Genomic DNA, 27,959 nt, shown 5'->3' with positions numbered 1-27,959 from the left:
AAAATTAGAATATATGTTTGAAAGTAAAGAGGATAGGACAAACTACAATTTGGTGGGAAACTGTTACATTTAAACACATAAAGTAACTTTATGCAAAAAGTTTAAAAGAATGAATAGTGTCTTAAAACAACAAAAGAGCCATTTCCCAGGTTTTAAAAAGGGAAATGAGTACAACAAAAATTCTATTTTAAAAGTTATATAACTAGGAATATACATAAATGAAAATTTAATAACATTCAAATATAGGGAAAATACTATGGTTATTAATAGGCAATTCACTAAACAAAAAACATGAATGACAAATGAACACATAAAAAGATGCTTTTCACAATCGTAATCAGTGTACGTACATTGAAATATCAGTAAGATACCATTTGCATCCACTGAACAGACAAAAGGAAAATATCCTCTCAATTTCCAAGCATTGGTGGGAATATGAAAAAGAGGGGACACTCATAGCTTGCTTGCAGAAGTACACATTGCCACAGTGACTTGAAATGCAATTAGGAAACATGTAGCAAAGTTAAGGAGTGGATATTCTCAGACACAGCAATTTCATTCGCAAGTATATACCCTAGAGAAACTCTTGCATATGAGAAAACCAGAGTAAGATGTATGATGTAGCACTGTTTATAACAACAAAAAAGGAAAATTTACCTGAGTGCCATAAGCTTTATATTTCACAAGAAATTAGATGATAAAATTGAAGAAATGCTTTTAAAATTTTCAAATGACAATAAAATATGAATATAAAGAAGAACAAATCCCAGGACAGATAATATTAAAGCTCAAAGTTATACTGGTAAGCAAACTTGCTCATCTGAATGGAACATAATCTCAGCACAGGTAAGTAATGCACGTTGAATAAATGTATCCACGGGATAAGAAACCATTTCAAAGTCAGTCATTTACAGTAATAATGGGTACATAGAAAATGTGTTATTTTATGTCTTTGCTATGTAATCGAATATCATTAGTTGAAATAAAGATGGAAAGACGCTGAGACTATCTCCCTGAAAACATTTAATAAACACCACTATTAAACAAACAAAATATAACAGTAACAAATTTTCTTATCATACTTCTGCCCAATTTACTCACCAAGTCTTAGTGTTAACTTCATACTTATACAGATCATCTACCAATCCGTATTTATTGCCTGGTAATGCTTTATAGCCTCCATGAACATAAATGGATTTTGTTATTTCGTCATACACACTGGTATGGCCATATCCACCTTGAACAATGGCTCCTTTAGTTTCTGGAACAAGCCAAGTGTTTGATGCTATAAGAGAAAAAAGACAAATCATGAACTTGAAGTAGTATTTAAAATATAACTAATATATCACCAAACTACCAACAATTAAATTCTAACATCACATTTTTATGAGTAAAGTATACCTAATATTAATTAATCAAGAAACAATTAATAAGTATGTGCTAGTTACTATGTTAGATGCTAGTAGCTAAAGGTGAGTAAGAATGGTTTTTCTGTAGTTTAAATAAAACTCTGAAACATTGAAAATGCCAAAATTTTGTATGTGTAATAGAAAAAGGAAAACTTTGATCTCATATACATTTCTTTTTTTATAGATAACCAAAAAAAAAAAAAAAGGATTTAACAAATAGCTTATAAGAACTTAAAAGTGACATACTCTGAATTCATCACCAATAATACAAAGATGAAAAAGCTATGATCCCTGCCCTTAAAAGTTTTTAGTACTGTGCTGGTCATTTATCTCTTGGTTATGAGTCCCATTTTCCCTTCTATAGAGTTCTTTGCATTGCTGATGAAAACTTAAAACCTAAATTTCCAACACTCCCTTGATAGCTGTGTTACTGTTAGGGTCCACAGTGCAAGTTCTGGTGAGATTAGAAAGCAAAAGGAAGAAAGGCACTCTGTTTCCACCTCTAGCGGCAGAACCAGGCAGGTAACTATGGAAGTTAGGTGGTGGTTCTGTGCTAACAGCAGCAGGCGCACCTACAGTAGTTCAGTTTGGTCACAAGCTCCAGCCTGCCTGTTAACAGCGTCCAATCTCTGAGTAATCTCCTTGTTTTGGTGTCTCCAGCACTTTTGTAATGAACTCCCTTTATTAAATCCCATCCTGTTGATACATCTAGAAGAGACTCATTTCCTACTGCACTGATACAACCACCAATCATATGCAAGACATGCTTATAAGAATATACAGATTTAAAAGAGATACACATTCTTGGTCCAAAAAAATCAGGTTTAAAGATCAAATAAATGGAAACCAGTCATTAGTCTTTAAATATCCATCCAGACCACACCTCCATCTTCCCTCAAAATGCTCATCTAAACTTTGGCATCCTAAACAGATCATTAAAAATACTCAAATCAGGTAATAGAAAATAAATATAATGCTTAAAATTTTTTCACACACAATTCTAAAGTAGGGAAGAAAGTGACACTTCAATGGTCGAAAACATAGAAGTATCAAAATTTAAGTCGATTTTGCTTTGAATAAACTATCCATATGTAAAGAAATCTCAGAGTACTCTTGTAACTAATGGGCTTTACATTTGGGAGATAATTTCCAAAGAATGAAGTTAGTAATAACATTGGAAATAAATTGAATTATTACTTAACGACTTATTAAAACCATACATACATAGCCAAACTGAAGGCTTTTCATATTTTTATTTATGCTTTTATAAAGATTAATATTCTCTTACCAAAAAATATTATAGCAATGAAGAGGTGTATAATGTAAAAATGTATGTTACCTTCTTCCCAGCCCATTATCTAGAGGTTTTTGCTTTTACAATTTGTTATATTCAAACTATTTTCAAACGATAGTTCTAAATATTTTATTACACATATATAAAACACCTATAAATGACCTATATGAATGTACTTACATACATACCATAAAAATCATGCTATTTTACAACTATTTTTTCACTTAACAAAAGATTTGGGACATCTTTGATGTCCCACTTATTATTTTTTGACAGCTAGATACCATTGTATTGATAACACAGAACTTATTTAAATAACTCTACATTGTGGTTTCAATTTGTTCCTAAGAACAATGATGCAATAAATAAACTGCCATCAACTGTAACATCATTATCTATTAAAAAGCATACACTTTGTCTCAGAAAGTACCTCATTATTTCATTTATAATAACCCTTTGAAAGGTTTACTATTGCTATCCGTTCTTTACAGCTGAGGAAATTTAGAGTTAGAAAAATTAGGTAACACACCAAAAATTTAAAAGTAATAAGTGGGACAAGATGATATAGACTCAGTCTCCCTTTTCCCCCTAATAAATACAACAAGACACTCTAAGTACTAATAGAAATAGTACAAGACTCAACCAAAGGAGAAACCTGAAGGCATAAATGCAGAGGAAGGCAGACTAGTGAAGGACTCCAGGACTAAAGGGTAGGTGTCTCATGACCCTTCACCCAACTGAAGAAGGTTACAGGCCCAGCATTTCTCAACCCCCAGACTAGTAATGAAAGGCAACTCAGGTAGGCTTTTTCCTCCCCAAACTGAATCGGAGTCTCAAGGACAACTCTGGATGACAAGACACAATTAAACTAATTAATTCTAAAAGCAAAAGACAAAGAAAAAAGATCTTGAAAGCAGCAAAACAGAAATGACACAGTACCTATAGAGAAACATCAATTTGAACAACAGTGGATTTCTCATCTGAAACTATGCATGCCTGAACAAAGGAGCACATTTTCAAGGGCTGAAAAACAATTACTGCCAGGCATGAGTTGAACTTCTGGCAAAAATATCCTTCAGAAATTAAAGGGAGAAAAAGACTCTTAGGCAAAAGATAAAACCTGTAAGACTGAAATGAGTGGTCATCTCCTTAAAGAAAGGCTAAAGGAAATTTCTGAGACACAAATGAAGTGATAAAAGAAGAACTCTTGGAGCATCACAAAAGAACAACAAAGAGAAGAGAAACGAGTAACACACAGCAGACTCTCCTTCTCTATGAGGTTTATAAATCACAAGTGATGAAGGAAAAAAGTGATAACAGCATCTGATACTAAAAATAGACGATATTTTAAAATGGGAAAGGTAAAGGGATATAATGTAAGCAGGGATTTCACACATCACTTAAAGTAGTAAAATGTTTCAGTAGATGTACATTTAGGATTCAAAATATTCTGATCTGTTTCTGTGTAACATTATTTCATTCTATTATTTTATATATTTAAAATTTTAATTTATATTTAGAACATACACTTCTTGTAATTTGTACTTGGTTTTTCACATTGGCACCAATAGACTGTAATAAATTACATATGTATATTTTTAAAATCCAGAGAAACCACTAAGAAAACTTTGTATCTATACAAAGAGATACACTCAAGAATATTACAAGTGAACCAAGATGTAGTTCTAAAAATTGTTCAAGTAACCCACAAGAAGTAAACAGAAACAGAGGGACAAGAAATAGGAAACAGAAAAAAATAGTAAAATAGCAGCCTTAGATGCCAACATACCAAAATTACCATAAATGTAGATGGCCCATTTATATAACATTCTTGAAATGACAAGATTATACAAATGGAGAACAGATCAGTAATTGTCAAGGGTTAGAGATGGGAGAGAAGTGAAGGTAGAAGAGATGCTTGTGTAGTGTAAAGGGACAATGTTAAGAATCCTTGTGGTGATAATACTACTGTGTATTTTGACTGTGATGGTAGATACTTGAAACATGATAAAATTGCACAGAGGTAAATACACACATAGTCAAACAGAAATGGGTACAAATAAAACTGGGAAAATCTGAATAAGATCAATGGATTGCATCTATGTCAACATCCAGGTTGTGATACGGTAATACAACTTTGCAAAATGCTACCGCTGAAGAAAACTGCATAGAGTGTAAACAGGATCACTCTGTTATTTCTTACTAATATATATGAATATAATAATTATCTTAAAATAAAAAGTTTAATTAAAACAAAATGTTCACCTTACTAATAATGGATAATTCAACATTTTTGCTCAACTACTTATAAAACATTTTTTAAAAACTTAAAAATGTAAGAGCTATTACACAGATATAACACCAAAGTATGTATTCTTAAATACTACAGCAGTATTTCTCAAGATTTAGTAAAACTAGCAGTTTCAATCAAGGAACCCATAGGTGGTATAGTAATTTCAGATGAAAAATTAAGGAAATAGTTTTGTTCAAATACATGTATAAGCTTGAAATGTAAAATTAATTACCATTCATATTATCATTATTATTTTTGCATTTGGAAATGTGTACATACTACAAGAAATCAGTTTTCTCAGTAACCATTCAAGGTAACAAATATTGACCATCTCAAAAAAAGTATTTTCTTATCTAATAACATAAATTTTGTTTTTAATTTAGTAATGTGCTCTAATATAGTCCCAATTTATAAAATGTGAATCATTGACTCAAAATATTATTTAAAGTGAAAAGATAGTAATGAAAGCAGATACATGAATGCATGAAATAACTCAAGATAATACTATAAAAGCCAAAATTAAATTTAAAATGACTCACATATTATAAATATTCTTTAGTAAGCCACAGTACTTTAGTAATCTAGACAGCATTTAATTACCTGACATAACAGCTTAAAAACAAGAAAAAAATATGAAAAATTATACTGAATAACAAGTACCGTAAGACTATTGATCCTATGCCAGCACAGGACTGTGATTGTAAAGAAAATGGCAACATGGTGAGCCCTGTGATGTCCAGAGCATACTGCCAAGAGGCAATTCCTGGCCACTGAATAAGAAGAATTATTACAAACAGATTGGGAAAGGAAATAGTCACTCAGGCGATGGAAGGGCACAGATCTCCCAACACAAGGGACTTGAGGAAGGTAACACCAAGACACATAATAATTAAAATGGCAAAGATCAAGGACAAGGACAGAGTATTAAAAGCAGCTACAGACAGAAAAAAATTCACATACAAAGGAAAACCCATCAGGCTATCAACAGACTTCTCAGAAGAAACTTTACAGGCCAGAAGGGAATGGCATCATATATTTAATGCAATGAAACAGAAGGGCCTCGAGCCAAGAATACTCTATCCAGAAAGATTATCACTTAAATTTGAAGCAGGGATTAAACAATTTCCAGTAAGCAAGAGTTGAGGGAATTTAATCCCACAAACCATCTCTACAGTATATTTTAAAGGGATTACTATAGACAGAAGTGCTTCTAAGGCCAAAACAGCTATCACCAGAGAAAATAAAGCCACAGTACAAGAAGCAGACCAATAAATTATTAAGCAAATGAAAATTAAACCAACTACCCATAAAGTCAATCAAGGGATACACAAAGATAATAGAATATGACACCTCATATATAAAGAGTGGAGGAGGAAGAAAAAGAAAGGAGAAAAAAAAATTTTTTTAAACCTTGAGATTATCTTTGAAATAGCATAATAAGCAAGTTAAGTTAGACTGTTAGATAGTAATGAAACTACCCTTGAACCTGTGGTAACCATAAATCTGAAGTCTGCAAGGACAATAAGTACATATCTATTGATAATCATGCTAATGTAATGGGCTGAATGTACCAATCAAAAGACAGTGGGTTACAGAATGGATAAAAAAACAAGAACCATCTATGTGCTGCCTACAAGAGACTCACTTCAAACCCAAAGACATACACAGACTAAAAGTGAAGGGATGGAAAAATGTATTTTATGCAAAAAATATGGAGAAAAAAGCAGGAGTTGCAGTACTTGTATCAGACAAAATAGACTTCAAAACAAAGAAAGAAACAAGAAACAAAGAAGGACATTACATAATGATAAATGGGTCGGTCCAACAAGAGGATATAACCATTATAAATATCTATGCACCCAACAAAGGAGCACCTATATATGTGAAACAAATACTAACAGAATTAAAAGGGGAAATAGAATGCAATGCATTCATTTTAGGAGACTTCAACACACCATTCACTCCAAAGGACAGATCCACCAGACAAAAAATGTAAGAAGATAGAGATACTGACAACACATTAGAACAGATGGACCTACAGACATCTACAGAGCACTCCACCCAAAAGCAGCAGGATATGCATTCCTCTCAAGTGTACATGGAACGTTTTCTAGAATACATCACATATTAGGCCACAAAAGGGCCTCAGTAAATTCAGAAGAATTGAAATTGTACCGACCAGCCTCTCAGACCACAAAGGTAAGAAGCTAGAAATAAATTATGCAAAGAAAACAAAAAATCCAAAAACACATGGAGGCTTAACAACAAGCTCCTAAATAATCAATGTATCAATGACCAAATAAAAACAGAGATCAAGCAATAAATGGAGACAAATGAAAAAAACAACTCAACTCCCTAAAATCTGTGGGACACAGCAAAGGCTGTTCTAAGAGGGAAGTATATTGCTATATAGGCTTACCTCAAGAAAGAAGAACAATCCCAAATGAACAGTCTAAGTTCACAATTAATGAAACTAAAAAAAGAAGAACAAATGAGGCTCAAAGTCAGTAGAAAGAGGAGCACAATAAAGATCAGAGAAGAAATAAATATAACTGAGAAGAATAAAACAATGGAATCAATTAAACAAGGAGCTGGTTTTTCAAGAAAATAAACAAAATAGATAAACCCCCAGCAAGACTTACTAAGAAAAAAAAGAGAGTCTACATACATTAAACAGAATAGGAATAAGGAAAAATCACTACAGACACCGAAGAAACACAAAGAATTATGAGAGAATACTACGAAAAATTATATGCCAACAAATTTGGATAACCTAGAAAATATGCACAATTTTCTAGAAAAATACAACCTTCCAAGACTGACCCAGGAAGAAACAGAAAATCTGAACAGAAAAATTACAAGCAATGAAATTGAACTGGTAATAAAAAAACTACCTAAGAACAAAACTACTGTACCAGATGGCTTCACCGCTGAATTTTATCAAACATTTAGTGAAGACCTAATATCCATCCTCTTTAAAGTTTTAAAAAGTAGAAGAGGAGGGAATACTTGCAAACTCAGTCTATGAGGCCAGCATTACTCTAATACCAAAACCAGGTGAAGACACAACAAAAAAAGAAAATTACAGACCAATATCCCTGATGAACATAGATGCAAAAATACTCAACAAAATATTAGCAAACTGAATCCAAAAATACATCAAAAAGATCATCCATCATGACCAAGAGGGATTTATTTCAGGGATGCAAGGATGGGTACAATATTAAAAAATCCATCAACATCATCCACTACATCAACAAAAAGGACAAAAATCACATGATAATCTCAATCAATGCTGAAAAAGCATTTGACAAAATTCAACATCCATTCATGATAAAAACTCTTAACAAAATGGGTATAGAGGGCAAGCCCCTCAACATAATAAAGGCCATATACAACAAATCCACAGCCAACATCATACTTAACAGCAAGAAGCTGAAAGCTTTTCCTCTAAGATCTGGAACAAAACAAATATGCCCACTCTCCACACTCATATTCAGCATAGTACTGGAGGTCCTAGACACAGCAATCAGATAACACAAACAACTAAAAGGCATCCAGATTGGTAAGGAAGAAGTCAAACTGCCCCTGTTTGCAGATGACATGATATTGTACATAAAAAACCCTGAAGACTCCACTCCAAAACTACTAGAAGTAATAACTGAATTCAGCAAATTGCAGGATACAAAATTAATACATAGAAATCTGTTGCATTGCTATACACTATCAATGAACTAGCACAAAGAGAAATCAGGACAACAATTCCATTCACAATTGCATCAAAAAGAATAAAATACCTAGGAATGTACCCAACCAAGGAGATGAAAGACCTATTATACCCTGAAAACTACAAGACACTCATGAGAGAAATCAAAGAAGACACCAATAAATGGAAATATATCCCATGCTCATGGATAGGAAGAATTAATATTGTCAAGATGGCCATCCTGCCTAAAGCAATCTACAGATTCAATGCAATCCCTATCAAAATATCAATGGTCCTCTTTAATGAACTAGAGCAAATAGCTCTAAAATTCATATGAAGCTACAAAAGACCCTGAATAGCCAAAACAATCCTGAGATGGAAGAATAAAGCTGGGGGGATCTCACTCCCCAACTTCAAGCTCTACTACAAAGCCACAGTAATCAAGACAATTTGGTACTGGCACGAGAACAGACCCATAGATCAATGGAACAGAAGAGGGAGTCCAGATGTAAACCCAAGCACATAAACTACAGTCCCAGAGGAATAGCTAAAATCAAAAAAACTAACACAATTGAGCGTTGGTGAGGATGTGAAGTAATTGAAACTCTCATTCACTGTTGGTGGATTGTAGCTGACAGTATCACTTTGGTAAACAGGATGAAAGTTTCTTATCAAGTTAAACACATGATTAGCAAATAACCCTGCAAACCCACTCTTTAGTACTTACACAAGAGACTAGACAGCATATGCCTACACAAAGACTTGAATGCAAATATTCATAAAAGCTTTATGACCTAAAAACACTACCTAAATGTTCACTAACTGGACCTAAATATCCACTAACTGGTGAATGCATAAACAAATTTTGTTTTATCCACACCATGGAATGCCACTCAAATATAAAAGGAAGCAAATTACCAATACAGGCAAAATTTTAGATGGAACTCAAAATTACTATGTTAAGTGATAGAAGCCATACAAAAAAAAACAAATGCTGTTTGGTTTCATTTATATGAAATTTGAAATACGGCAAAACTACAATGAAAAAACAGATCTGTGCTTTCTTGGGCTAAACGATCCCTGCAGATTGATTATACAGAGACACAAGTAATCATTTTTGGGTAAGGGAAGTGTGTATTTTGATTGAGGTGCTTACACAACTATATGCATTTGTTAAAACTCAAGTCATACTCTTAAAATTGGTGTTTTTATACATCTACACGCACACACACATGTATGAGCTCTTAACAGGTTAATCTGCATCTCTCAGGCTTCCTCAGCTTAGTATATGGCATCTTCATTCTTCTAGTTGCTCATTTTTAAGATATCCTTGACTCCTTCCCTCCCATTTCACATGATCTCCCAGCCAATCCTGTTGCCTCTAATTTCCAAATCTAGAATCCAACTACTTCTCAACAGCTCCTCTGCTAACACACTATTCCAAGACAAGATTATTATTCATTTGAATAAATGATCACTGAAAATGCACAATATAAGAGAAGATTTTTATTTTAATTGTTTAGTGATTTGTGATACAGACTGGCAAAGTTATCTTGGGATCACTATAAATAAAGCAACAGCTATTTGTATTGCTCCCCCTATAGTGCCAAGAGGAAGTTTAAGCCAAGTAAGATGCAGCATGCATACAACTTCCCTTACTCTATCCTCATCTCCAGTCATAACAAAAGCCAGACCACTGTCCTTTTCCTGCTCTCTCAAGCCATTTCAGACCCGCTTGGGAGCCTGCTGTGCTCTTCAGAAAGCCTTATTTTGTGAACAAGAAACATTTCATACTCTGTGTGTGTGTGTAGCACCATCAGTCTCAACATTCAAACCAAATTTAGGGGAAATTCCGCCTCTGCGGGATGACCACAATATATCAGAACATAGCAGCCTTTATGGCAAAAGCAGCAAAAACATTTCTAAAGTTAAAGATCGTTATATATTAATTTTAAAGATCAATATTCCAGCAAAGTAACAAAGCCTCAAAATACATAAAGCAAAAATGGAAAGAATTATAAGGGGAACTGTACAAAACCAACATTGTCACAGAAAATTCAATGTATCCTTCCCATACTGACAGAACATGCAGTCAGAGTATCAGTAAGGTTCTAAACAATTTAAGCAACACAAGTAATTAACTAAACTTAAAAAACAGACATAGTATATAAGTTTGGAAAAAGGACTGGTACTTTCTTAAAAAGTTAAAGATACATCGTTCTTCTGAGCCAGCATTCTTAGGTATTTAGACATGAGAAATAAAAACATTTCTACAAGCTGCCTTATACAAGAATGTTCACAGCAGTTTTATTCATAACAGTCCATAATTGGAAACAGCCCAGCTATTCATCAATAGGAGAATGAATAAACAAATTTCAATATGTTCATACATTGGGATGAATAGTACTCAACAATAAAAAGAAATAAAAATTACTAATACACACAACATGTATGAATCTCAAAAACCTGATGGCAAGAGAATGAAGCCTCATTTTTAAAAGGGTGCATACTGTACACTTTCATTACATGAAATTCTAAAACAGGCAAAACTACTCAAACCTGAAAAAAACTTAGGCAGCAGAACAGGTATCATCTGGGGACGTTCTGGAAGGGAACTTTCTCAGGTAATAGTAAATGTTCTTTGTCTTGATTTGAGTTTGGGTTACAGATGTATCCTTTGTCAAAACTCATTGAATGGTACATTTAATATTTGTGCATTTCTCTATACATAACTTTTAAACATGTGAGTATAAAACTCTAGTTAATAGTAGGCATGCTATTGTGCTTAGAGATCAAATGTGATGGCATTTGCAACTTTCTTTAAAATGCACAAAAAAACAGATTGATAGATGGAGAAACGGATACATACAGTGGTATGTGAAAAAGCAAAACGTTACTTGTAGAATGTAAGTAGTGGACCTATGAAAATTCATTACATAATTCTTTCAACTTTTATGTTTTTAAAAACTTTCAAAATAATTTTGAGGGGGGAAAGCCTATAGAATATGTTCTCTGACCATAACGTTAGAACCTAGGTATCAATAACTTTTAAACTATGCTTGTAAATTACCAAAATTGAAGAAGAAATTACAACGGAATTTGAAAAATATTTTGAACTAAACAACAATTAAAATACTACATACCAAATCACGTAGGACAGAACTATAGCCATATTTATATTGTTTATGTTATACCTTTAAATGCATTTATTAAAAAACTATTTAAAAAATCTAAAAGAATTAATTAAGCATCAATATAAAGGGAGAAGAATAACAAATCAAAATATATTAAAAGGAGGTCATAAAGGAAAGGAAAGGAAAAAAGGAAGAAAGGAAAGAAGGAAGGAGAGAGAGGGAGGGAGGGGGAGGGACGAAGGATCTTTTCGGTGTTCAGATTTCTAGTTATCTTATACACTTCTATTTTCACTTTGCTGGAATCAGGATCTAAATGAAATCCACACATTGCAATGTGTGACAATGTCTACTAAACCTCTCTTAATCTGTACATCTCCATCTCTTTTATAGCCAATGGTTTGCTCTTCAACATTTTTTGTCAATTATTAAGATGAAGGGAAAAGAATTGCACTTATTAAACGACCACTAAACCAATAAAAGGAGGGGCTTTTGAATCAAAAGTAATGGTGGGCAGAAATTCTTTTCATATTGTCAAGCCTTTCTCTGAAATTCCAACACTAAATAGACAAACACAGGATAGAGGGTTCTCGCTTCAAAAGCACTTAGGTAAAAAACAAAAACTTATGAACTAAGAAGTTTTGTTGTCTTTAGACTGAGTATAACTCAACATAATAGTATAAAATATAAATTTAGGTTGTATTAAAAATATTAATAACATACCATAAAAGAACAAGGGAATATAATGGTCTCACAGTAGGTAACACACCATGCTCTGTTAAGCTCCCTGAAGTTCGAATGGGTCATTACAAAGTATACTTTGTCCAGAGAGGGTGATAAAGAAGACAAAAGGTCAATTATGACAATGTGTATCTTATATTTATATAACCCCAATTTTGCCATCTACTAGCTGGGTGATCATTGGCCACCTGTGAGACATCTGTGTCTCAGTTCCCTCATACACAAAATGGGATAAAAATAGCATATATTTACATGTTCACTTTGAGGAATAAATGAGGTAATATGTATAAAGTGCTTATACGACCATCAAGCACAGAGTAAGGCTCAATAAATGTTAGCTCCTGTTATTTCTATTTTTTGAAAATATTCTTTTAATCATTTATATCTGTGTTAGATATGAATGGAAACCCTGTTATGTGAAGACTGAGGGAACTAGGCATGCTTGTCTAAAGAACAGAAATAGAAAAAAAGATATCATAAAATATGTGTATGGCCAGCATGTGAAAGAGTGAGTAAATTGCATTTGTACAGTTCTACACAGACGTTAAAAAAAAACAAGTACAGCAAAAGACACCATCAATAGAACAAAAAGGAACCCTACAGTATGGGAGAATATATTTGAAAATGACACATCCGATAAAGGCTTGACGTCCAGAATATATAAGGAGCTCACACGCCTCAACAAACAAAAAACAAATAACCCAATTAAAAAATGGGCAAAGGAACTGAACAGACGGTTCTCCAAAAAAGAAATACAGATGGCCAACAGACACATGAAAAGATGCTCCACATCGCTAATTATCAGAGAAATGCAAATTAAAACTACAATGAGGTATCACCTCACACCAGTAAGGATGGCTGCCATCCAAAAGACAAACAACAACAAATGTTGGTGAGGCTGTGGAGAAAGGGGAACCCTCCTACACTGCTGGTGGGAATGTAAACTTCTTCAACCATTGTGGAAAGCAGTATGGAGGTACATCAAAATGCTCAAAACAGACATACCATTTGACCCAGGAATTGCACTCCTAGGAATTTACCCTAAGAATGCAGCAATCAAGTATGAGAAAGACCAGTGTACCCCTCTGTTTATCGCAGCACTATTTACAATAGCCAAGAATTGGAAGCAACCTAAATGTCCATCGATAGATGAATAGATAAAGAAGATGTGGTACATATACACAATGGAATACTACTCAGCCATAAGAAAAGGGCAAATCCAACCATTTGCAGCAACATGGATGGAGCTGGAGGGTATTATGCTCAGTGAAATAAGCCAAGCAGAGAAAGAGAAATACCAAATGATTTCACTCATCTGTGGAATATAAGAACAAAGGAAAAACTGAAGGAACAAAACAGCAACAGAATCACAGAACTCAAGAATGGACTAACAGGTACCAAAGGGAAAGGGACTGGGGAGGATGGGTGGGTAGGGAGGGATAAGGGGGGGCAGAAAAAGAGGGGTATTAAGATTAGCATCCATAGCGGGGTGGGAGAAAGGGGAGGGCTGTACAACACAGAGAAGACAAGTAGTGATTCTACAACAGTTTGCTACGCTGATGGACAGTGACTGTAAAGGAGTATATAGAGGGGACCTGGTATAGGGGAGAGCCTAGTAAACAAAGTATTCGTCATGTAAGTGTAGATTAATGATTAAAAAAAAAAAAAAAAAAAAAAGCAGTTCCTATGTGGTGACCTCTAATGAGTTCTACACAATGATATAAAGGGCATATAAAAGTGTAGGCAAAGGGTCTGTTTGTGTTTATACAGAGGATCAAAGCCTAATTGGGCTACCCCAAAAAATGAACTAAGATACGATATGAAAAAGAACTTCCAACATCAGCACTCTCGGGAAGACTCATGACAGAAGATGATCAGCAAAAAAAAAAAAAAAACTCCAACAAAGATCCACGCACTGTCACAGGTGTAGATGCACTCATCCCACCAGTTCCTGGACTTGCCATGGGAATGAGGAAGGAGATATCTAAGCTGGCCTGTGCATACAGTAAAACAAAAATTGGACTGGATCTATACTGTTGGAACTCAACCAAGAATTAGGAGAAGTGCAAATTGTAGCACTCCAAAATCTTACAACCACAGACTATTTATCGTTAAAAGAACATATGGGATATGAACAGTCCCCAGGAATGGGTTGTTCTAGTTTATCTGAATTCTCTCAGACTGTTTAAGTTCAGTCGGACAATATCCACCATATCATAGATAAGTTTTCACAAATGCCTAAGGTGCCTAACTGGTTTTCTTGGTTTCACTGGAGATGGCTGGTAATTACAGGTATGCTTTGGTTAGGTAACTATATTCCTATTATGTTAATGTGTGTGCACAATTTAATTAGTCGTTTAAAACCTATCCATGCTGAAGTTACTCTACAAGAAGATATGTCAAAGAAATAATCAATCTTCCCAGGTTTTCTTCTGCCTGCTACTTCTATAGCTTTTCTTCTTCCTACCTAATCACAACCTTTAAATAGAACTTGTGCCACATGTCGAATTTACCGAGTATCATAATTCTTCCAAGTGGTAAAGATACCTCAAGACAAATGCTGGGCATAGATGCCACAGGGCATAAATATGCAAAGAAGTAAAAAGCTAACCTTTTCAAACAATAAGGCTTCTCTCTCACCTACCAACTTAACATTTCCCTGTATGGCCCCGGAAGATGACTGGTTAGCCAGAGACGGGTAAGATTCCTCAAGGGAGGAACAACCTAAGACAGGCACAGTCGCAGGGGGCCATGTGGTGAGAAAATGGGGATCAGCAGAGGTGAGGCTTAGAACCTCCCCCCTCATGTTCTGAGAGAAATCTTCTGCATACATGGATGTTTATTGCCCTCGTCTAGCTCGGATTAACACATAGTCTACAGGCACACACCTGATCATCTACATTTGCTCTCTTACAACACTAAACTCTGTTTTCTACCTTTATCTCGTATCTACCTACTTCAGCATTTTATTAAAAATAATAATAATAGAGAAATGTGGTATCCACATATAAATCAAGTTTAAAAATCAAATGAATATTCATATTTGAACTGTGTATAGTTCATAATGCATGAACAAAACCGAAAGCTTCTGTGATGACTGCCCTTGCACTGCTCACCATGTAACTTATTCACTATGTAAGAATTTGTACTCCATGTAAGAATTTGTTCGTTATGCATCAGAAGATTGGAGATTGACGAAAATTAGGCTTGGGGTGGATTAATGATTGTGCATTGAGCATTGACCCCCCTATACAGAAATTTATTGTGGTTAACAACTATTTGATCAATAAATATGAGAGATGCCCTCACAAAATATATATATACATATATATATATATATATATATAAACACACTTCCAATTGTAAAATAAATAAGTAACCGGGATGTAATGTATAGCATAAGGAATATAGTCAAAATATTGTAACAACCTGGTATGGTGATACCTGGTACCTAGAATTATCATGTATATAAATGTTGAATCACTGTGTTGTACACCTGAAACTAATGTAATGCAATACTGTTGTCAACTACCCTTCAATAATAAAAAAAAATAAAAATAAAAATAAAAAATAAACATATTTAAACCATTAAAAAAAAAAAAAAACAAGTACAGGTTATGAGAAGTGCATGTTTCTTCTACACATAAGTTTTTTATACAAAATAATAGAATAGCTCCCTAGTAGAGACTGATATCTCCACCAATGAAAGAGTATTTCACAGAGTCAGAAAGATCATTTAGAATCTTTCCTAAATGATCATCTACTGCAATGCACACATACTGAAACTTTTTAATACAGCCAGTGTATAATTTCATATATGTATATTTATGTAGCTTATAGTTTATAAAACATGATACAATAATTTCACTTAACAAAACTAAAGTATTTTTATTGTCATTTTCTGAAACACTTAGAAAACATAAAAACAAAATCTTTGCAGCCTTTTTCACACAGACTGAGTAATTTATTAAAACAATATTTTACTTAATACACTGAAACTATTTCACTTTACCTAATTTAGTCCTGACAAGTTCTTCACAAATGAAGCTCCACACAAATGCCACGTGTATTTAAACACAAGGAAAGTTTGCATTTTATGAGTCCTCTGACTGAATTATTTCTAAAGGGGAGATTTCTTCTATTAACAATTCCTAATTTCCACCACCTAATACTTCAACTCTACAGATCTATATTTTCTGTCACCCATTTGCTGAAAAACCATGTCCAATTTAAACTTAAAATTCACCACAAAACCTTGAAAAACTTATTATATTAAGAGCTGAAGAGAAATTTACATTAGTATCACTACACTTACAGAGGGGAAAAAAATTACCTTCTTAAAAAATCCTTACCTAATGGTTTTTCAATCAAAGGGGGAAAAGGTAACATAAAATGACATTAATAGTTGCTTCCCAACTACACCTCCCAAATTCTAAAAGCATGAAAAATACTAAAGCAAAACATTAGTATTATACTAACCTTGAGAGTCACATTGAAATCCTAAGAAAGTTTATGAGGTATTGCTAACCTAAAGTGAAATAAATTTCCCTCAGGACTAACCCAGAAGAGCTTTATGGTCCAAGTTAGTAAAACCATCCACATAATTCCTGTCTGAGATTTATAGGTTCCCCAAAAGCCATAATTCTAAGCAAAGCAAAAAGGACAAACTGACGTTTCCTTTACTTCCAGAGCAGGTTCACAGTAATTCTTATCAGATCCAGGTCAAATATGAAAAATATGAAAAAATAGCCAAATATGAAAAAACATACATCTACTTCCTCTATTTTTAGCATTTTATTTGGAAATAATTTCAAAGGTACAATCAAGTTGCAGACTCGTCAAAGGATTGCCATATACCCATTACTCTGATTCATTCATGCTTTGTGCCTTTTGTTTTATCATTAGTTCCCTTTCTCGGTCTCTCTCTCACACACACATACAATTGGATACAGCATTCCTCTTGGCCCTAAATATTTGGTGTATATTTTTGGAACAAAGACTTTCTTTTTACAAAACCATATTCCAGTTATCAGTGTCAAATATTTAACATTTGTACAATGATTAATGCACATAAAAATTTTACTTTCTGAACTGAGTCAATAATGTCCTTCATAGCATTTTCTCACCTAGTATAGAATCCAGTCTGAGACCACCTACCACATTTAGTTGTCCTGTTTCTTTAGGCTCCTTTAATCTGGAACAACTTTTCAGCCTTTGTCTCTTACAACATTGACTTTTTTGAAGAAACTCTCCCCTTTTCTAAATAAGAGTTTCCTCATTTGAGGTTTGTATGATAGTGCCACATCGTTAGTTTTAGGTATGCATTCCCCCTCAGAATACTAGAAGCTCATAGGCCAAATTACTTTCACAAATAAAAATCTACTGACACATAGGCATATTCATTCATTTACATATTATCTGAAGCTTGTGTTCAAATTTCAGTAGCAGAACTGAGAACATGAAACAGAGACTGTATGATCTACAAGGCTGAAAATTATTTACTATCTGAACCTTTATAGAAAAAGTTTGCTGAAACCTGCTACAAATGATGTTTCTTTCAGCAGGTATCCTATCTAGAGGCACACAAAGTCCAATTTCCCATGGTTTGTGATGTGAATTTTGATGAACCAGACAATGTACTAACAGGTTTCAACACTACATAGTTATTACTTTTCCCCTGAATCTTACAATCGGTTGGAGAGACAAATACCACGTACATCTCACCAAAATTTCGTCCCCATGCCCACAGACTTAGCATCCTTCAATGATTCTTCCCCAAACCACTTTTTACTATGACTATTGCAAAATACACTTTTCAACTCTAGCAATGCCAGTTAGCTTTCTGTGTAAAGAAGAGGCTTCTCTTCTGCTCTATTTGTGCCTGTTGGTCTGTCCCTTGTAAGCTCATAGATTCCTATTTTCCAACAGTTAATAATTTATCACTTTCTTAAACTATTCTGATGCTCAAAGTTCTTTTGCCAGGACCCATCATTTTTTTTGAGCACTTCCTTAATTTGATCTTACAAGATATACCAGGTTCATCTTTACTTTCGCTGCCACAGCCCTAGAATCAGCCATTTCTCCAAAAAGCCCTGTTCCTTTTCAGGGAATATTATTAGCAACTAGATCTGGGAATACGGGTGATCAGCATGCTCAGGACTACTGGGATATCTTAGCTTGTAGGCACTTTCAGAATAATCTACGTCTAAGTCTGTCCATCTATAAATCAATCACCATAGATGGATATGATATCATCACCATCTATCATATGCTCACAATACCTCCAATTACAATCCGTTCACACAGGATTCTTCCTTGCCTTTCACATTTCCCATCTTCCATGTTGAGAACTTTTTGGCCCAACATCAACACATTTACTCATCATCTCAGCCAAACAATACATATCAGATGATTTCAGAATTGTTTCACCAAAACCTTCAAAAAACAAACCTAAAAGATTTGAAGTTCTTCCTCGCATCCACACAGATTAAGGGAATATAGTCAAATGCTATGTATAAAAGTCATGTGGATTAGTTCTTTTCTCCTCCTTTCATTGTGATTGTTATTATTCATGTGAGACATGGTTGAGTTCATTTGAGCTTTCTTTGTATCAGTTTTGTTTTCTTCTTTTCCTTGATTTAATTTTTATATGTAGATAATTGATATGCTCCTAAAGGCAATATACTTCTGAGCCAAAACTATTTAAAGAGTGTAAGCTCAGGGAAACACACTACAATTTCCTACCCTTTCCATACCACTCTCTACCACCCCTTGTAAGTAACCAGCATCACTGTCTTTTGGTTTATCCTTCTGGTGGTTGTTTTTGCTCATATAAGCAGGCGTGAGCGTATTTTCTGATTTCACTTAGTTCCTTACACAAAAAGTAGTCCTCTATATACTACTTTGTACTTTACTTGGTCACCTAATATATCCTGTACATCACTCCATATAATTTCAAGGAGTTAACTCTTTTCTGCAGCTGCACAGTACTCCACTAATGTGGATGTGCTATCGTTTATCCACCATTCTCTTATGTTTAGCACTGAAGTAGTTTCCAAATAGTGTTACAGTGAATAACTTTGTGCACATGAGAAATGCATGATGATGTTAGCGAAGGCAGATTCCTTGAAATGGAATTGCTGTGTATTTTTCTTGGATACTTAGGCTTTAAAATATAAACGAAATTCTTCTAAAACTCTTGCCATTAAGAGGTGGAGTCTATGCACCTTTCCTTTGAATTTGGGTGGGCTTGTGACCACTTCAATCAAAAGTGCAGACATGATACTACATGACTTCTAAGGCTAGGTCATAAAAGCTATGCAGCTTCTACCTGGTTTTTTTTTTTTTTTTAGAATACTTGATCCTCTGTGGTTCTCTCTTTAGATGCTCCCTTTTAAAACTTAGTGGACATTCTATGAGACGTACAGACTACATGCAGACCATGCACAAGTTACCCCAAAACAGTCCCAGTTGAGCTTAGCCCTCAGTCATCTCAACTGACCCAACAGATGTAGGTGAAAAGCCTGCAGATGATTCCAGTCCCAGCCATTAAAGTCAACTCCAACTGTTCAGGTCTACCCAGACATCAGAGAACAGAGACAGGCCATCCACGCTGTACCCTGTCCAAATTTCTGAAACACAGAATGCATACTAGACTTCCTTATATAGTTTACTGTATTTTGGGACTTTTATTCTATACTATTGGCCTTGTGTACATTTATGCACTGTCACACTGTTCTAACTATAGTTTGCAGTATGTTTAAATACCTGGTAGGACAAGTTCCCTTCATAGCTTTTTCTTTCAATCTTTTCCTAGCTATTCTGAATGTTTATATTTCTATATTAACTTATTATCGACTTAGCACTATTTTTTTTAAAGCTGGTATTATTTTTATTGAAATTGCATTCCATTTATAAGTTAACTTAGGAAGAAATTATATGTTTGCAATGTTCAGATGGCCTGAGCAAGAACAAGGAATGTTTTCATTGGTTTACAACTACGTTTGTGACTTTCAGGAATGGTTCAGTTTTCTTTGTATAGTTTTGAACATTTATTAGATTTACACCTAAGTGATTTAGCTTCACTGTAGCTATGCTAAATGTATGTTTCTCTTTCTATATGTCTTCTATTATTATGTATATGAGGGTATTGATTTTTGCATATTAATTTTATAACCTGTTATGTTGCTGAATTTTTATTATTTCAGTTAGTACTGTTACTGTGTGTGGTTTTCAAAAAATTGTATTACATCATCTGGAAACAGATTAATTTCTCTGTATTCAATTCTTATTTTTCTACTAGTTTCCTCCAATACCTTCAGAACAATTTTAAATAGTAGTAGATAAGGGCTTGACCTCAATAGAAATGCCCATTTCCCCATATAAGCTGCTGGCTTTTGGATTGAAATACACATATTTATTGTCTTCAAACAGTAGTAGTCATTTATTCCTATTTTCTCAAGGGTTTTTATTAGGAATGGATTTTTTTAGTCAATGGAAATGATCATACGATTTTTCCCTAGAACTACTAAGTGAATTTATTAACATTTCTTAATATGGAACTATCCTTGGTTTCCTAGTTATATATCCCACTTGACCATGGTATATTCTTCTCTCATTGTGATTGTGTGTTAAAGTTTGCTCATTTCATTTAGAATTTTTGTGGTGATATTTAAGAGGAAGTATTTTAATTCATTTTTAATCATATGTGTCTGCAATTTTTTATTTCTGTACTAATTCTCAGGTTTAAGTGGCCATACTATACTTGCTTTCTAAGACAAATCTGTAAGTTTTTCTTCTTTATTCTCTGAAACAACTTAGCAGCACTGGGACTATCTTGTTATTAAGGGCTTGCTAAATTTACCATGTAATATCATCTAAGCCTGGTGCTCTGTTTTTTTCAGTGGAAATTACATAAACTTTCTATCTCTACTGTGTTCAATTTTGGGAAAATGTTATCTCCTAAGAACTTATCCATTTCTTCTAAATTTTCAAATTTATTTGCATAGACATATATTCTTTATAAAATTCCCTCTCTAGCAATATTATTTCCTCTGTGTAATCTCTTATTATGTATATTTGTAGTTCCTCCCTTGTTTCTTGGTTAAATGAGCCAGTGGCTTATCTATTTTTTTAAAAACCGAACTGTAATATATTAAATTGATCTATTTTTCTTTTCTTACATCATTAATTTCAGCTTTTATTTTTATTATTTCCTTCCAGGTATTTTTTTGTTTCTTTTTATTTAGTTCATTGTTCAGTGTCTTGCTTTTTGAATTGAAAATGTGGTTCATTTACTTTATTTATTTTTATTCATATTAATAAATTGTTCAATGCTATAAATATCCTCTGGTGACTTAAATTTATCTCAGATTCTTATATGCATTGTTTTTACAGTAATTATTTTTTAGCAATTTTGTAATTTAAGCTTGTATTTCTCCATTCATCCAATAGAAAGGTGTTATTTAATATCCAGGTACTTAATTTCAATATTTTCAGTTTTTGGAAACTACTGATGTTTTCTTTATACCCTCATATTTGACCAACTCACTTTTTATGTTTTCCATGTGCAACTGAAAAGATAATGTTGTAAATAATTCTGCATTGCTTGATACATATTAACATCAACTTCATTGGTTGTTTTGATTTTTTTTTTTATCTTTCATTTTTTTGTCCTGTCATGTACAGGAAGTATAGCTTGACCTGTTTTGTACTGACAATGATGCTATTTCTATTTACATTACCCATAGTTTCCGTTTCATATATATAGGTGGTTGCTGGGTTATTTGGTATATACTATTCTATGTATTTATGGTAAATTGTTATTTTTTAATATTTTAAGGTGTTCTTATCTCATATAGTACTTTGGTGGCCTGAATTCTACCTTCTCTGATGTCAGGATCACAACCCCTGCTGCCTCACGAGATTCAATGATTTTGTTCAATAAAAGCTACAGGCAGCCTGTAATGATAGTGCCTCCAATCTTCCTTTATGCCTTCTTTAAACATGATAACATACTTTGGCACTGCAATAAGAAAACCAAAAGATGTGATATATTTCATTCTGGCATCATTCTTCTAAGAAATTTGTTTTCTTCTTATTTTGGTTTTAGCATAGTTGGGAATAATTAATGAGCAATGAATTAATTCCTAAGATTTTGAAACAGCAAATATTTCAAACACAGGAAAAATAATACTGAGATCCACAGTGTATCTTAGATTTGTAAAGGGGTTCAACAGATCCATGTGGCGATTACAGATCGAATATTCTGTTCTATATTTTCTAAATAAGTTAATGTTATCTTTGTTTTTTTGGAAAACTTCTAAGAAAGAATGAAATTTATGAAATAATAGCCTTTACAGATAGTTAGGCCTGTTCAAAAAAGAAACTAAAAAACAAAAATTGGGTCCAATAGACCCTCATGGTACACCCAGAGCTAAATGCCATCTTTTGACTTCTACCTATTACCTATGCAACTGTTCATGTTCTTTCTCTGCTTTCCCCTTTTTCTCTCCCTTTTCCTCACATGTTTAGTTATATTCCTTCTACTTGGACAGAGATAACAACATTTGCATACTAGTTATCTACTGATATCCCCACCTTTGCCTTAGTCTTAGTACTAAAATTAAATACATGAAATATGCTCCATCAGTCTTTTACTTGAAGTGTTCCCATTTATATGTTTGTTAGATAAAGCTTATTTTCTAGGAGCAGAGTTGGCAAATTACTGCCCTCAGGCTAAATCCAAGCTACCAACTGTTTTTGTAAATCAAGTTTTACTGGAACACAGCCATACTCATTCTCTTATGTATTTTATACAGCTGCTTGTGTAGCATTTCAACGGCAGAACTGAGCAATGACAACAGAGACTGTATAGTCTACAAAGACTTAGTGATTCATTATGTAGACATATGAAAAAAGTCTGCACATTTCTACTTCAGTAGATTTCTCAGGTAAGGGCCAATATATAAACAATTACCTGAGTTTTGCCATGTTCAAACTATTTTTTTAACTTTGATACTTGAAGACAGTTTGGCAAGACATACAACCCTTAGCCGATACTTTCCTTGATTTCTTGAAAAATTTGCTCCTTTATTGCCTTGACTGGTGTATTCCTTTTGAGAAATCTGACAGTAGCTTAATCTCTTGTCCTTGTAAGATATTTCCTCTTTCTGCATAAAATCCTGAGAACGTTTTCTTTAACCTTTTAAAGTACAGTATTTTTATCAAAATGTCTCAAAATTGCTGCTATGAATGAATTTTACCAGTACCCAACCCAAAAACTCATAAAAAGGAGAATGGATATTTTGCATACAGTAGTCATACAATGACATACAGAATACAAAGGAGTTAACTGTAGTAATACATAACAATGTGGATGAATTTTGGTAATAAAGTGGTGAATGAACTTAAGCCTCAGAAAACTGCATACTATTATTTCCTTTTTGTAAAATTCAAAAACAAGTAAAACAATATGCAACATAAGCACAGATGTATATGTGATAAAGCTAATTCTAAAAAACAAAATAAGAAATTCTGGATTTCAAAATAGCAGAGAGGCAGAAAATCTTTTATATAATCCAGCAGTCACCCAGGGTTCTTGAGAAGAAATAGGTGATGTATTCAAAATGAGTACTACTGAAGAGTTTAATAAGACTATTTACAAAAGCATATTGCCAAAGCAATATCCTGGGATTATCAAAGCAAAAAGCCTTTACCATCCTTTGGCCTTAAAAAAAGCAAGAGGAGGAAGTAGTCTGGGGAGCTCACTTGAGAGTAGCCACGTGGAGAAGGACACCTGACAGTTCAGCCGTCAGCAGGTAACCCACCTAACCCATGGTGACTCGGCAGCAAGGGGGACGGAGGACTGAATACCTGAACTCATCTGCCTCCCAGCCTCCAATCCACTGTTGGGGTCTCCCACTGGCCCCAGCTGAAAGCTAGAGGACATGAGAACGAGGCAAGCAGTGGAGGGTGGTTCTGAAGACACAAACCGAGAATAGCAAGTACAATACCTTACAAGTCACTGCTAGAAAAAAAATAATATGTACACTACACAATTTAAACAATTTGACTAATATACTTTAAACAACATTAAAGAAATATATAGATTCACTTTTAAGAAAGATGTACTGAAAACCCTATTCATTTATCCACAAATATTTATCCAGCACTTAATACATGGCACTTCGCCAGAAAATACACATACAAAGATGTATACAGAAGGATTCCTGCTCTAAAATTAACTTCTTAGAAAAAGAATATAAGTACAAAAAGAATGCCTCAAAAAGCAGTATTATGTGTCACACTCATTTATAAACAGAGATACAGGAGTTTAGAGGAAAATTAAACTACTTCCCTAAAATGAAAAGAGCTATAAATATAGCTGTGGATTAAAAAGTGTTTTCATCATTATATAATTATAAAGGCCACCTCTACTTTGTTACTTAAACAAGAAGTTCATGGAGTCTCCATTATGCGTTTTCCTGATTTTTCCAATGTTTTGCACATTAAGCTTGTTAGTTACTGTCACTCCTAAGCACTTGATCATCATATATCACTTCTAGAAGTTATACTCTGGAGTGTCCTCATGAAAAATTTCCCTGCCAGATCTATTTGTCTGTGCTCCACATAAGGTATTTTCTTAAGTATTCTGTTGTTATACCAACTGCACACACTTTTATATAAACCAAGCCACACTGAATAAAACATGTCTTCAACTAAACAGTAGATTGATTTTGGAGACACAGCGCACTGGACTCATCAACTAACTACAAGTTTAAAATTAACAAGGAAATGTCAAAGATTATGTGCTGATTTAAAGCCTGGGTAATTAAGCTCCATCACCACCACAGTAGTTGGCTTTTAATGGATGCTTTGATGCTGCCTTCTCATGGCTGCATTACTTCCACTCTCTTAATAGTATTACCTGCACTTTCCCAAATAAAATCCTTTCACTTGAATCCTTGTTACCTTGTTTGCTTCTGGGAAAACTCAAGTTTAAAAAGATCCTTTATTTCCTGCCAGCTGCTGCTAACTTCTTTGCTCCCCTTAACAAGCAAATTTCCTTGAAAGAGTTGACACTGCCAATAGTTTCCAATTTCACTCCTCTCACTCCCTCTTATATCCAATCCAGGTAGGCTTTGACCCCACCACTACGCAAACACTTTCTTGTCAAGATCACCAATGACCAACACGGTACTAAATTCAATGGTCAATCCTTAAAAATAACTCTACATGACCCATCAGCAAAGCAGCATTGGCCACACCTACTCTTCTGTTTAATAATCTTCCTTCCAGAGGAGCCAACATGGCGGCGTGAGTAGGACAGTGGGAATCTCCTCCCAAAAACATATATATTTTTGAAAATACAACAAATACAACTAATCCTAAAAGAGAGACCAGAAGACACAGGACAACAGCCAGACTACATCCACACGCGAGAGCCCAGCGCCTGGTGAAAGGGGTAAGATACAAGCCCCGGCCCGGCGGGACCCGAGCGCCCCTCCCCCCAGCTCCCGGCGGGAGAAGAGTAGGCAGAGCGGGAGGGAGAGGGAGCCCAGGACTGCCGAACACCCAGCCCCAGCCATCCGGGTCAGAGCGCAGACACAGTACATGCGTGGAGGGCTGGAAACTAGGGAAACAGGGCAGCAAGACCTCTGAGCGGGTTCCAAAGCTGATGCCCCTGTGACAAAAAAAAGCGAGTGCTTTTTGAAAGTCTTAAAGGGACAGGGACATAACAGCTGGACGGAAAAAACACAGGTCACAGCCCAGTGGCTGGAAATTACAGGGAAAACCGGGTGCACTAACCCCCTGGCCAATAGCTCTGAGACCCCTCACGGAGGTAAACAGCCAAACAGCACCCCCATCCATTACCCCTCCGGGCGCTGGGAAAGCAGAGAAGCAGCCTAAGGCAGACCACGCCCACAGAAGGGAAATTTCTCCCTTCCGGCCGGGCAAGACACAAACACCCAGTCTACACGCAATTACCCAACACAAGCCACTAGGGGTCGCAGTTGTCCCAGTAAAGAAAGGCCAGTAGCAAGTGAAAAGTTTGGCCCTCCCAGCTGACAGTCAATAGCACCTATCAACATGAAAAGGCAAAAAAATATGATCCAGACAAGACTAACCCAGAAAGCTTCGGCATCTGCTACATCTTCCCCTGAGAAGGAATCTGGGGAGATAGATTTAGCCAGTCTTCCTGAAAAAGAATTCAAAACAAAAGTCATAACCATGCTGATGGACTTGCAGAGAAATATGCAAGAACTAAGGAAGGAGAATTCAGAAATAAAACAAGCTCTGGAAGGACTTCAAAACAGAATGGACGAGATGCAAGAGACCATTAATGGACTAGAAAACAGAGAACAGGAACGCAGAGAAGCTGATGCAGAGAGAGATAAAAGGATCTCCAGGAATGAAAGAATTCTAAGAGAGCTGAGTGACCAATCGATATGGAGCAATATCCGCATTATAGGGTACCAGAAGAAGAAGATAGAGAAAAAGGGATAGAAAGTGTCTTTGAAGAAATAATTGCCGAAAACTTCCCCAAACTAGGGGAAGAAATGACCTCTCAGACCACAGAGGTACACAGAACTCCCATGACAAGGGATCCAAGGAGGGCAACACCAAGACACATAATAATTAAAATGACAAAGATCAAAGACAAGGACAAAGTATTAAAGGCAGCCAGAGAGAAAAAAAAGGTTACCTACAAAGGAAAACCCATCAGGCTATCATCAGACTTCTCAACAGAAACCCTACAGGCCAGAAGAGAATGGCATGATATACTTAATGCAATGAAACAGAAGGGCCTCGAACCAAGAATACTGTATCCAGCACGAATATCATTTAAATATGAAGGAGGGATTAAACAATTCCCAGAGAAGCAAAAGTTGAGGGAATTTGATTCCCACAAACCACCTCTACAGGGCATCCTACAGGGACTGCTCTAGATGGGAGCACTCCTAAAAAGAGCACAGAACAAAACACCCAACATATGAAGAAGGGAGGAGGAGGAATAAGAAGGGAGAGAAATAAAGAATCATCAGACCGCGTTTATAATACCTCAACATGTGAGTTAAGTTAGACACTAAGATAGTAAAGAAGCTAACCCTGAACCTTTGGAAACCACAAACTTAAAGCCTGCAATGGCAATGAGTACATACCTTTCAATAATCACCCTAAATGTAAATGGACTGAATGCACCAATCAAAAGACAAAGAGTAACAGAATGGATAAAAAAGCAAGATCCATCCATATGCTGCTTACAAGAAACTCACCTCAAACCCAAAGACATGCACAGACTTAAAGTCAAGGGATGGAAAAAGATATTTCATGCAAACAACAGAGAGAAGAAAGCAGGTGTTGCAATTCTGGTATCAGACAA

General features: G+C 34.8%; 1 protein-coding gene across 6 annotated transcripts in view; it reads right to left on the bottom strand.

Annotated features, from left to right (window-relative positions):
• The window catches only part of ATRNL1 (attractin like 1), a 750,424-nt gene that overhangs the window by 644,876 nt on the left and 77,589 nt on the right, over positions 1-27,959 (bottom strand). For all 6 annotated transcript variants that reach the window (XR_008999031.1, XM_036898417.2, XM_036898415.2 and 3 more), the window contains exon 9: positions 1,102-1,285. Coding sequence is in view for 5 of the 6 variants with exons in the window: in XM_036898417.2 (XP_036754312.2) it covers positions 1,102-1,285 (184 nt within the window). In the remaining variant the exon portion in view is untranslated. The remainder of the gene's footprint in view (positions 1-1,101; positions 1,286-27,959) is intronic.

This window comes from Manis pentadactyla, chromosome 8 (assembly GCF_030020395.1).
Source record: "Manis pentadactyla isolate mManPen7 chromosome 8, mManPen7.hap1, whole genome shotgun sequence".
NCBI lineage: Eukaryota > Metazoa > Chordata > Mammalia > Pholidota > Manidae > Manis > Manis pentadactyla.
This window is presented reverse-complemented; position numbering and strand designations above follow the sequence as displayed.